The sequence below is a fragment of the Mustela putorius genome, unplaced genomic scaffold (genome assembly GCF_011764305.1).
Source record: "Mustela putorius furo isolate JIRA1106 unplaced genomic scaffold, ASM1176430v1.1 tig00003863_pilon_pilon_pilon, whole genome shotgun sequence".
In the NCBI taxonomy this organism is placed as follows: Eukaryota; Metazoa; Chordata; class Mammalia; order Carnivora; family Mustelidae; genus Mustela; species Mustela putorius.
This window is the reverse complement of record NW_025422015.1, coordinates 11,053,599-11,066,454: the sequence shown is the minus strand read 5'-3', so window position 1 is coordinate 11,066,454 and position 12,856 is coordinate 11,053,599. Positions and strand designations below refer to the sequence as shown.

The following is a 12,856-nucleotide window of genomic DNA, read 5'->3' as shown; positions in this document are numbered from 1 at the left end:
ACACAATTTCAGTATTAGCACCATTGTCCTGGCAGTTCCTTCCGCCTGGAAAACAATTCCTCCAGTTTTCCCCATGGCTATTTCCTCCAAGTCTTTGCTTAAGTGTAACCATCTCAATAGTCTAACATAAGCAGCTTGTTTAAAACTGCAAACGTACTGCTACTCCCATCCTGCACAACACCTTCTAATACTTGCTTGTTTATGCCCACAACCTGTGCAGCGTCCCCGGCCCCCAAGTATAACATAAGCTCCAAAAGCGTGGCAAAATGGCCCCCACACAGAACTCAAGAAATCTGAATGTTGAATGAATGAAAGAACTCGTTTGACAGCTTGTCATTTTTCAGGGACCTGTCCAGAGTCCCAAGAGGATGCAACTTACAGAGAGGAGTGGACAATGCTAGCAAAGATCTTTTGAATGGAAGAAAATGAAGGAGGGATACAGTGGTCACAACCTCGACAGGGAAGGCGTTCTGGGCCTGACAAAAGGTCTTGGGAGAGTGTGCAAGGCGTATTTAAGTGTCTGGCAATGAACGCTGTCCTTGTGCTTAACTCCACCTCCCACCTCTTCCGTCTCCTATGAAACCAAAGTCCCCAGAGCCTTCCCGGGACCCCTCCACCCCAACACAAGTAGGTCACACCGAAGAGACTGAAAAATTTCTAAACTTTATGGAAAAAAGCAAAGACGACAATCAACTAGCCAACAAGGAAGCCTCCAAATCCCGTCTCATTCCAATGCCGTCTCTCCTCTGTTGCTGGCTTTAGGATGTCTCCACCGTCTCAGTGCTCCGGGGTCCCGACGGTCTCCCAACGCTGTGTTCCGAAGGGTCCACGGGAAGGCAGGTCAGGCGGGTCGCCCCCAGGTAAGCACTTCTGGACAGGGAAGGCACGAGAAACAGGAGCAATGGAGAATCGGTCCACTTGGGGCAGGAACACGCGGGAATGACGGCAAACGGGAGAGCACAGGTCAGGCTCCCGCAGAGCAGTGACAGCACGAGGGTCTCAGTTCTCCTCCGGCTTGTCGGCCGGCGGTCCGCAAGGCTGCAGCATCTTCTCCATCAAGTTGAAGCGGACTCGAGCTTTGCTCTCATTCTCCGCAATGGCGAAGTAGTTGAGAAGGTCGAAGTGGCCCATGTAGGAGCAATAGGAGTCGCGGTGCTGGTTGACCAGCCACTCCCACTTGGTGGTATCGGCGTGGCCCGTACCGATGTACTTGGACTGCAGGTGCTCCAGCTGGCTGTGGATGGTGTAGCGGTCAGTCATCTCGCCGTTTTCCCTTAGCTTCCAGGTCAGAAGCCACACGGAACGACCTGCTCTAGATTTTCACGCGGGAGAGAAGCTACGGCACGGAGGCCCCGTCCGCTCAGTCGCAGGAAAATGACGTCGCAGCTACGAAGGTGCGTGGACTCGCGGTCCTAGGGGCTCAGAGGCGGAAGCGGAAGTGTATTCTGTCAGGGAATTGGAGTTGCCTAGGCGACGCTCAATGTCGGCCGCCCACCCATAGAGAGCCCCGCCCCCTTCGTTGAGCGTTGCATTATGGTTCACTTAGTGACCCTTTTTCCAACGGGGAGCGTTGCATGCCGGGACTTGTGGTCTCCGAGGGTCTGTGCGCGCCGGTTTCTGGGACCCGTCGTCTTGCTTTAAGAACCCGCCGGCGGCCTAAAGGACCGCGGGAGCATCCTTGGGAGGCTGAGAGCCGAGAAGAAATGGGAAGCTCATGTAGGACAGGCCACAGGCAACCGTGAAAGCAAACTCGGTATAATTTTGATTTCGGAGCGAATGTGACAGCCGGGAAGTCCCTTCACAGCCAGGAGTGGGCCGCCCTGAACATCAGTAGCCGCCAGTTCTAGTCCCAACTATGTGTCTTGTAGGTTGTGTAGAATGAACGTTATTTCAGCGCCCCCAGGGCCGCCGTTTCCTGCCCGGTGACCGAAGTACTCCCAGTTCGGACCCGTTCCGGCTCCCACACCAAGCCCCTCCTTCCTCGCCAGCCGAATTTGATATCCCCGCTGCAACTCCTCACCCCACCCTACGCACCCCGGCCCGTGTTTCTCAACAGGCGGAGCAGCTCGCCTCTCCAGTTCTTTGTGCTAGATGTTCCCTGCGCTTGGAATGCTTTTGTTCCCTGGGCAAACAGCGTCTCTCTTTAAGTCAGCTCAAAAGCATCTCCTTGAAATCGGCTTTGGACACACCAAACAGATGTAAATTCTTTCTTTTTTTGCTTCTTGGACATCTCCTCATTATTATAGCTTTATACCCTACTTTTTGGCTTGAGAACTTCCTCATGTGAATTCAAACCACTTGAGAAAAGTAATTTGTACTTTTTTGATGCCATCTTTTATCATATGCTTCTCTTATGATAGCTTTTTATAATATCTTCACGGCTCAGCAGAGTTTGTAGTTCCCCCCAAAAGTTGATGAATGGATGAACAACTGTCTGGCAGCCATACAGAAGGAACTCTTTACTGGGAGAAAGATAACGTTAAAATAGTTTTATTCTGATACAAAGTTGCAGTTATGTACAGATGAGTAAGTTTAGAGATCTAATGTACAGCATGATGACTAAAGTTAAATACTGTTCTGAATATTAGAGTAGATTTCAGGTGCTCTGACCACACACACACAGACGTACACACAAAGGTAGCTGTGAGGATATAGATATGTTAATCAGTTTGACTCTATAATCATTTCATTATGTATATATATATCAAATCATGTGCACTCCTAAAACAATTTTTATTTTAAAAAAAGATTTAAAGGAAAATGATAAAAAAATATTCCTCAAGCGATCAAACGCTTGTGCCAAAAACAAAAAGAAGTCTTATTCTTTGGTTTAAATTATGTTATAATAAAACATTTCATCCCTAAAATGTAGAGAGTACTATAAGACATAACCTGTGGATTCACCATCTGGATATATCAAAGCTTGCAATTTTGCCATTGTTGTTTCCAACATTGTTGGTTTGGGTTTTCAAAGAAATAAACTATACAAATAAAGCTGAAGTTCTCATATTCCCCTCCTTAATCTATTTACTTCAGGAAACCAGAGTTAGAGTTAGAGTTAATCATTCCCAAGTCTGGTTGTTTTTGTTTTTGTTTTTGTTTTTGATTGCTGAAAATTTTGTGTATCCAAGTGGTTATTTTTATGCATGTTTTGAAGCTTTACAGAAAGACACCCCATGGGGGCACCTGGGTGCTGCTTCTGCCACTTTCTCTGCAGCTCTCCCTGCTTGTGCTCCCTCCCTCCCTCCTCTCTCTCTCTGTGTCAAAAAAAAAAGTCACAACCTGTAGGTATTTTCCCTTATCAGAATCCATGTTGATGTAGTTTATATGTAGTTTTAGTTAGTTTTGCCACACTGGTTATACCAATGGGCTTTCCCAGCAAGAGAATGAGAATTTCTTTTGATCTATATCCTTCGCAAAACTTGGTGTCCTCAGACATTTAAAAATTTTTTTCTGATTCAGTGGGTGGAACAGAATTTCATTGTATCTTTAATTTGCAATCACTGCTTACTAGGGACACTGAGCATGTTTTTTATCGTTATTTATTTATTTCAAAATATTTTATTCAGTTATTTGAGAGAGAGAGAGAGAGAGAGCATGGTGGGAAGGTTTGATCCAAGACCCTGGGATCATGACTTGAGCTGAAGGCAGCTGCTTAACTGACTGAGCCACCCAGGCACCTCTAGGCATGTTTTTAATGAGTTTATAGGTCCATTATATTTCTGGCTTGTGAATTGCATAGTCATATTCTTTGACAATTTTAAAAATTGGGATGTTTGTCTTTTTCTTAATTTTTTAGGTGACCTTTATATATTCAGAATACCAGGCTTGCTAGTTATATGCAATAAAAGTATTTTTTTTCCAGTCTGTGATACATCTTTACACTTTATCTATGGTATCTTGCACAGTAACTAAATTTAAAGTAGTGAAATATATCAGCCTTACTTTATGATTTATGCTTTTTGCAATTGGATTTTATTTTATTTTTTTTTTTTTTTTTTTTTTAAAGATTTTATTTATTTATTTGACAGACGGAGATCACAAGTAGGCAGAGAGGCAGGCAGAGAGAGAGAGAGAGGAGGAAGCGGCTTAACCCACTGAGCCACCCAGGTACCCTGCAATTGGATTTTAAAAATGAAATCAAGCATAACTCTTTTTTTGTTTTTTTTTTTTACCCGTAGGGCCATAAAAAAGTAATTTCCTTTATTTCATTCTTAAAGTTTTATAATTTTGACTTTTTATATTTAGAAATTTAATCTACCTGGACGTTTTCATTTTGATTTGTTTGGCCTATTTAGGGATCTAATTTTCAAACATTTTCCTATATGGCTAACTAGTCGCCAGTAATAAAGATCATTCAGTAAATAGTACATTTCCCTACTCATCAAACTTGATGAGGGCTCGATCCCAGAATGTGGGGATCCATGACCTGAGCTGAAGGCAGATATCTAACTGACTAAGCCACCCAGGGGCCCCCAGCAATTCTTGATTCTTTGCCCTTTCACATGAATTTAGAGTTGTCAGTAAAATCCTCATGGAAGTCATGATTACATAGTCAAAGCCAGGGAAATTAATAATTCCATATTATTAAGAACGATTCCAAGAATATGAGAGAATTCCTCAAATTCAAAGGGCTTTAGAACTAGATGGAAAATACATTTACGTGTAGTAATTAAGAGCTAAGGTGTATTAGTTTGCTGGGGCTGCCCAAGCAGAGCACCAAAGACTGCCTTAAACAATAGAAATTTATTCCCTCATAGTTCTAGAGGCTAGAAATCCAAGATCAAAGTGATGGCAAGATTGGTTTCATTCTGAGGCTTCTCTCCTTAATTTGCTGATGGCCATCTTCCCTCCCTATTCCTCTGTATGCCTGTGTCCTAATCTCCTCTTCTTCTTTTTTTTTTTTTCTGCATTTTATTTTTAATTATTTTTAATTAAACATATTATGTATTATTTGTTTCAGAGGCACAGATCTGTGATTCATCAATCTTACACAGTCCTCTTCTTATAAAAAGGTCAATCATATTATATTAAGGTCCACTCATATGACCTTATTTTACCTAAAGACACTGCATTCAAATGCAACCACATTGAGTTACTGGAGGTTAGGACTTCATCAATTCAGTGGTAATGGCTTTATACAGTAATGAGGAATAAATAAGAATACTTTTTTTTACATATTTGTAAATTTAATTAATTAGATTTGTGAATACAGTTTACATACATGAAAAAACTTTGTTAAGTCAGACAATTGCAATACTTATAAGGAAAATGCAACATATTACATTAATAAATGTGGTTTAAAATGTTTAAGAGTAAACATTTGGAGTGGAACTAAATTTTATCAAATATTCTCTTAAGAGCGATTGTAAAATTTTGCTAGACTTATGAATAGTTTAGGATTTTTAACTGAGCTTACAAGCTTATGGAAAAAAGGCAGTTTTTTGTTTAATAGCTTTAATAAACTGAAGACTAACTTTTAAAATCTAAACAGATCACTGAATGGTATTTTGTAAATTTCCCAACCAAAAAATTTCCATTTAACGAGACCAACTTGCAAATAACATAAAAACCCTGCTTCAGTTTTAATTGTTATTATATTTTACAGATTTATTTGGGGAGTATTGTTAACTATATTGAGTTGTCTTATCTATGCCCATAGGATACATTACAATTTAAGTTCACTTTTTTTTAAAGTTTGTATAATTTTTTCCATAAAGGGTTTTCACATCTTCTGTTAGATTTATTCTCAAGTATCTGCTATATATACTTAAAAATGTTCCTTCTGAGTCTCAAATTGTGACCTCCTAAGGAATATCACAATTTCTTACACTTTTGCCAATAAAGAATTTTGGTCTGTAATCAGTGACCTTAGAGAAGGCATGGGAAGACATAGCATAAAATCCGAGAGATTTTACTATTTCCTGACCCAAGATATTACCTCAGGTAAATCCTGCTTTTTAGGTCACTTCTATGTAACTATCAAGTACTATTTTACAATTTGACATTTGAGTGAGAAAAATGTGCAGAAAATATGCCATTGGAAAAAACACAGAATTAAATGTAAATGGGAAAAAAAGGAAAAAATATATTTTTAGACAGAAAACTATACTTTTCTTGTCTATTTTTTAAACCTGGAAATGCAAGGTAACAATTTCTCTTTCATTGTTCTTGTTCTTGTGCTGATGGCTTTAAGTTTTTTAAAAATCATTTCCTATTTTTTTCTTTTTAAAAAAATAGGCTCCATGCCCCCAAAACCATTTCATATTTTGAACAGTCAAGGTGTCATTCAAAAACAGAAGATGTATACAGAGGAACACAGTTTCTAACATCTGTCCATTTCCCATTTGCATCCTCAGTAAGTAACCATGGCTATGTGTATCTTTTGTATCCTTACAGAGAATTTTTTAGTGGATGTATATACATAAACACAAATATATATGGTATTTCACTCCTTTTAAAATGTAAATGGTAGCAAAGTACTCAAATGAATTTTTTGTTATTTTATTTTTTATTTGACATATTATGGAGATTACCCCAGAAGAGTACATGAAGAGATTCATCATTGTCTTTTTTCAGTCTGGTTTTACAGCTGTATAATATTTCATTGTATGGATATATAGTACTAAGTAACCATCCTTATTGTCAAATGTATTCTGTATCCAGAAGTTATATTTACATTTTATTACTATTGCAGAAAAATATTAACTTCAAATGTACATAAACTAAAGTCACATTTCCTTTGGTGGGAAATTATTTCAGGTATCTTTTTTTGTCTGTAAGCCAAGTTTTAAAATATAAGGATTTTCAACATGTGCAGGTGCTGATACCATGTTTCACACTAGGGGTCGCCAAAACAGTATTTAACGCCAACAAATAGACTGGTGGTTGAGAACATTTTGTAACCAGGTCCCAGGAGTTTCTCAACCACTATAAGAATAAGCAGTACCTGTGGCAGAGATGCTAAAGACAAAATTTTGGTCTGCTGTATTTTTAAAGGCACGAAGGCTTGGATAATTTAGGAGGAAAGCAAGCAATCCTTCTCAGATTTTACTTCGGGGTTTTATATTTAGCTGAATTAAACAGTGATGTGGAATTTTTAGAATTTAGAATTTAGGGAATTTTTTAAAAGTTTGCTAGACATGATCTTCTTTTCCTGTGATTAAAAGTGTCATTAGCTTCAGCTTTTCTTTCCTGGGTATCCTGGGTTTCATACACCTGAGCAGATCTAGAACTCGATTTTTGAAGGGTTTTTGCCTCTAATTGGGTATATGTGTGGAAAGACATCTGTATGTATCACTTTTATAATTGCTCCTGGGGAAAATATGATAGCCACAGGTATGCATTTTATAACTCTTCGTTTGAGATTTAATAGGCTGTCCCTCTCTGTTCTTTAATGATTACATTAAAACACAGGGTGTAATTTTTGAACAAAAATTTCTCTGGAGAAATTTCACAAAGGAACTTTGAAGTATTTTATACATGTTCCATTCATTGCAGTGGTATGAAATCTTGCAGCTCAAAGATTAATGGTTGGCATATCACAGGGATTAAGTTAATATTTATTGAATAAATTGATGAATTAATGTTTATGACAATGTCTTGAGTGACTACAAGGATTGAAAACAACTTTATTGTCAACAATAAAGGAATAATTATGTAAATTATGGTGTAATCTGGATACATATGACATATCTCACTTAAATATAAGTTTTTTTGAAATATGTGACTTTTTTCTCCATTATATTAGCATAATGATTTACCCATTGCTGGCACTCCATAAATACTTGTTGAATTAGAATACTTGTTCTCGGGGCGCCTGGGTGGTTCAGTGGATTAAGCCGCTGCCTTTGGCTCAGGTCATGATCCCAGTGTCCTGGGATCAAGCCCCGCATCGGGCTCTTTGCTCAGCGGGAGCCTGCTTCTCTCTCTCTCTCTCTGCCTGACTCTCTGCCGACTTGTGATCTCTCTGTCAAATAAATAAATAAAATATTAAAAAAAAAAAAGAATACTTGTTCTCATGCTGGATTAATCAAGGAGATATCCAAAATCTCCCAGCATCCCCCTGGAGTTGGGACTAGTTACCCCAAAGTTGCCACCGTTCTTAACCTTAAGCTTAAGAGATGTGGATTGGAGGGGAACAATTTTTTCTCTGGAGTTATTGGTAAAGCAAACAAACAAACAAACAAACAAAAAACAACAACCTATGACTAGGCTTTGCAAAATTGTGAATATACTAAATTTTAACTGCTACAGAGTTGCTTCAGTGAGTTATCCAAAAGGACTGTGAGGAACAGTTTTTCATTAGCTGAGCCAGGTGCTTGAATATCAGTAATCACAAATTAGAGTATGGAATCTAAGAACAAGAAGTGAAATGGATGGGACTGACCTCCTACAACATTTCAAGTACCCAATTAAACATGTTGTTCATTATGGTCCACCTAGAGTAAAAGTTGTAGGTGAAACTGTAAGAAAGGAGCTGAGTCTAGACTTTCCTTTGATTTGAATTTGAGCAAGTGTAAGATTTGTCCAGTTCCTAGAGAAGGATTTAATGCCTCTTCGTTTCATTGTTTTAAATAGGCTCCAAGCCCAGTGTGGGGCTTGAACTCACAACCCTGAGATGAAAGGTCACATGCTCTACTGACTGAGCCCGCCAGGCACCCTGGTGCCTCTTGGTTTTAAATCAATTCAGGGAAGTTGTTTCATTTTGATTTTTTAGAATAGGTACATGTGTAAAAAAGAACTGATAACATCCCTTTCAAAGTATGATTTCTTTCACTTTCTACAAGTTGCACTTACTTTCATGCATCAAACAGACCATGTTTCAAAATCTCGATGTGAATTTTTGTGATTTTCATTTGTCATACATTTCGTTTATATGTCACCTATGATTGTTTCCTAACTTAGAAATCCCACAGGATCTATGTTAATATGTTGTGTACAATGCCCCACATCAAATGACATAAAGGGGCGCTTAGGTGGCTCAGCCAGTTAAGTGTCTGCATTCGGCTAAGGTCATGATCTCAGAATCCTGGGACTGGGCCCCCCATCATGCCCCACATCGGGCTCCCTGCTCAGTAGGGAGCCTGCTTCTCCCTCTCTCTCTGCCTACATCCCCCCTGCTTGGTGTTCTGTGTCAAATAAATAAATGAAATCTTTAAAAAAAAAAAAAGAAAATGATATAAAAGCAAGGCTCAAAAATTTAATGTTGTTAATTTGGTTATAGTAGTTTAAGGCCAAAAAGGAATTTAGGGATGGAACAGATTAGCACACACAGCCATGGTAAAGGACCAATGATACTATTTGCCCACCTGTTTTTCTCACTTTTTCTTCAGTTTACATAAACCATTGTGCAAACACAGTTTCAAGTCTCTCCTCTTCCAAGTAGTTGTCTGCCTCTAAGTCTCTCTTGTCTTATATCCTTTAAATTCTAGCATTACCCCCAAGAACTGCTCTAATAATACATTGCAGTAGGTTAAATGCTTTAGTTGTTTGAGGAACTGATTTATTCTGTAGAGATATAAAATATTTCCAAAGTCTCTTCCTTGGATCCCTCAAGGTAGCTGAAAGCTGTTGGCATCCTTTTTCTTTTTAAGATTTTCTTTTTATTTTTAAGTAATCTCCAAACCCAACATGGGGATCAAAACCATACCCTGAGCTCAACAGTCACATGCTTCACTAACTGAGCCATCCAGGCATTCCGTGCATACCTTTTCATTTCTATGTTTCTGTCCCTTTATTTGCAAGGATAATCTTTGTATTTGGCTTAATGGCTTGGCTTAAAAAGGTCGGAAAAGCACCTGCAGTTCTGTCCCAGTTTTAGTGCAGCTCTTCCCTGAGATTAAGACAATAGTGGGCCTTGCCCTTGGTCCTCTCCCTGCAGAGAGTCTTATTTGGCTTTCCCCTAGCTACAATCTCCCAAGAACTAAAAAGTCCATGGTTCAAGGAAACATACTCATCCATGCTCCCACTCCCCCAGCCCCTGACTCAAGCACACACAGACTTAGCCTTGAAGCACAAATTCCTAGTACAAATGACCCCAAGCTCACCTCCAGGATCTGTGCAGGCTTTTTCCCTGAGTCTGTCCTCCGAAAGGCTGACCTCACAGCTGATGTGCTGTGAGTGTGTCCACACTCCTTGCTGCAGTGTGTCCAAGGAATGGCTGGCTATTCACTGGGATGTTTACCTTGTGAACTCAGAGAGGCAGGTTGAGAAATCCCTTCTGAAGAGTTTGGGCTTGGAGGCCATGTAACTTAGAAATGATTTTTCGAAGAACTCGGGTGCGACCTGTAGATTATCCTGTACTTAAACATTCCCCAGGTCCCCATCCAATCTCAAATTCTTTACTGGCAAGTAATCGTACCACCATAAGTGATATACTTGGTAATAATGACTTGTTCCAGGAGGTAACCTCAGTTCTCCTGAGATGAAACTTCTTATCCCTTTCAATATTAAAGCTGCTTCATTTAGAAGGTGAGTGACTTTTCAGTCAGAGAAAGATTTATAATACAAGGATGATAAATAATATTAGAATTAATATGTTAGACTGAGGAATAGCCTATTTATGTAGTTCAAGTGTAATACTTTAAAAACTTTGGCATTTTAGACTAACAGATTAATGTTGTGATTCTATTTATTTAAAATTTGGGGACACCTGGGTGGCTCAGTGGGTTAAGCCTCTGCCTTTGGCTCAGGTCATGATCTCAGGGTCCCAGGATTGAGCCCCACATCACATCGGGCCCTCTGCTCAGAGGGGAGCCTGCTTCCCCCACTCTCTCTCTGCCTGCCTCTCTGCCTACTTGTGATCTCTGTCTGTCAAGTAAATAAATAAGATCTTAAAAAAATTTTTTAATGTGTAATTGACTTACAATTTCAAATTAAAAAAAGAATGTGACCAAGTTTGTAAATGGTATTCTAATATTTAAGAGAAATGGGTTTACCAAATACATACATTAAATTTAGACTTATAAGAGCCTTTGAGATGCTTTGGAATATTTTTCTTACTAGGAGCATGTGCTTTCTTGGTCAGACATTTGAAGTGCTTAAAAGTAAATTTAACATATGAAACCCATCAATGAAGTTAAGGGACGTTGATGGATACAAAATCAATACAAAAAATAACAGTGTTTCTATATTTCAGTAAGAAGAAAATAAAATGGTGTCCACACAAATGGATACTTGACATATGACAGAGGTATATTGCAGGGAGCTGGGAGAAAAAACAATATTTCTAATAATAGTATCATATGGTTTCACTCATATGTGGAATATAAGGAGTAGCACAGAGGATCATAGGGACTGGGAGGGAAAACTGAATGGGAAGAAGTCAGAGAGGGAGACAAACCATGAGAGCCTCTTGACTCTGGGAAACAAACTGAGGGTTGTGGAAAGGGAGATGGGTGAGGTGATGGGGTAACTGTGTGATGGGTTTTAAGGAGGGCCCATGATGTGATGAGCACTGGGTGTTATACACAACTAATGAATCATTGAAAACTACATCTGAAACTAGTACAGCTGTACTATAAGCTGGTTAATTGAATTTAAATTAAAAAAATAAGGTGCATGCCAAAAAGTTCCATTTTGATAGAAACATTCTGTTATTTTTACGAAGTAGAATTGGCTATAGCAGTTGAATTAAACTTAGCCATCATGTATTCAAAAAAAGAGTCAAGATTAGTGCATTTAATTACATAAAAATGAAACACTTTTGTTCTAAAAATACCATTTAAAGAATAAAAATATAAGCCATAGACTGGGAGAAGACATTTACAGTCTATGTAACCAAATACCATCACCATCAACAACAAAAACTAGTTTCCAAATACATAAAGAACTCTTTAAATTTGATTTTTTAAGAAAGGCAGAAAATCCAATAGAAAAGCAGATAAACACCCTGATTGTGCATTTCACAGTAGAGATCATTCAAATGGCTAGTAGACATTGAAAAGTTTAATAAACCGAGAAAGGTTAATTAAGCCAATAAACTGTCACTGCACACCTACCATATTGGCAAACTTCTAAGTTTTATAATCCTAGTGCTGGTGGGGAATTCTAAATTTTGGTAGGAATGTAGTACAATCACTTTTGGAAACCAGATTAGGATTATCAAAATTGAAGATCTTCATACCCCATGTCCAAGCAGTTCCCCTCCTAGATATATTCCTGAGAGAAGTGGTTCTCAAAGTAGAGTCCTTGGATCAGCTGTAGTAGCATCATTTAGGAACATTTAGAAATGCAAATTCTTGGGCCCTACCCCAAGTCTACTGAACCTACTGATCTATTGGGGATGGGGTCCAGCCATCAATGTTTTAACAAGACTTCTAGGTGAGTCTGATGCATTTTGTGCATGTATATATAGCAATACATTAACAAGAGAGTTCATAGCATTTTGCATAATAGATCCCTAAAATGAAAGTAGCCTAAATGTCCATTGTTAGTAGAAAGGTAAATTCATTTTTAATTTGGGAACAAAGGAAGTATCATTACATACTGAGAGTTGGAAACAAATGGGAGAGCAAAGGCAGGTTTAAAGGAGAAAATAATTTGGTGGAATAAGTTGAAAATCAGATTAAATCTAACTGGGGAAGTTATTTGAGGTGAAAAAGAAGTTTTTCTGAAAGACTAGAGAAGGAATGCAGAACTTTTACTGAAGGTGGGAGAAGAGGAGGAATTGAAGTTTTTTCATCCATGAGAGCATTTTTTTTTTTTTTTAATTTGTTAGGAATCAGAGTCCTATGCAGAGGGGAGGGGATAGGCTGGGCAGCATGAGAGTTATGAACGTTTGAAATATCATAGGAGTGGACTGGGTTAAGGTGTGGAGCAGCCCAGTTCTTTTTTTTTTTTTTTAAGATTTTAT

The 12,856-nt window shown here is 38.6% G+C and overlaps 1 protein-coding gene and 1 long non-coding RNA gene across 2 annotated transcripts; one reads left to right on the top strand and one right to left on the bottom strand.

Annotated features, from left to right (window-relative positions):
* Positions 1-644: 644 nt before the first annotated feature.
* Positions 645-1,393, bottom strand: SF3B5 (splicing factor 3b subunit 5). Its single transcript, XM_004752753.3, has one exon. It carries the CDS (start codon positions 1,258-1,260, stop codon positions 1,000-1,002), a length of 261 nt encoding a protein of 86 aa, XP_004752810.1. The 5' UTR covers positions 1,261-1,393; the 3' UTR covers positions 645-999.
* Positions 1,394-1,504: 111 nt separating this feature from the next.
* Positions 1,505-8,811, top strand: LOC123387841. The gene is made up of 3 exons (XR_006602317.1): positions 1,505-2,198; positions 6,241-6,358; positions 8,581-8,811. It is a non-coding gene; the product is annotated as an uncharacterized LOC123387841 (long non-coding RNA).
* Positions 8,812-12,856: the final 4,045 nt, after the last annotated feature.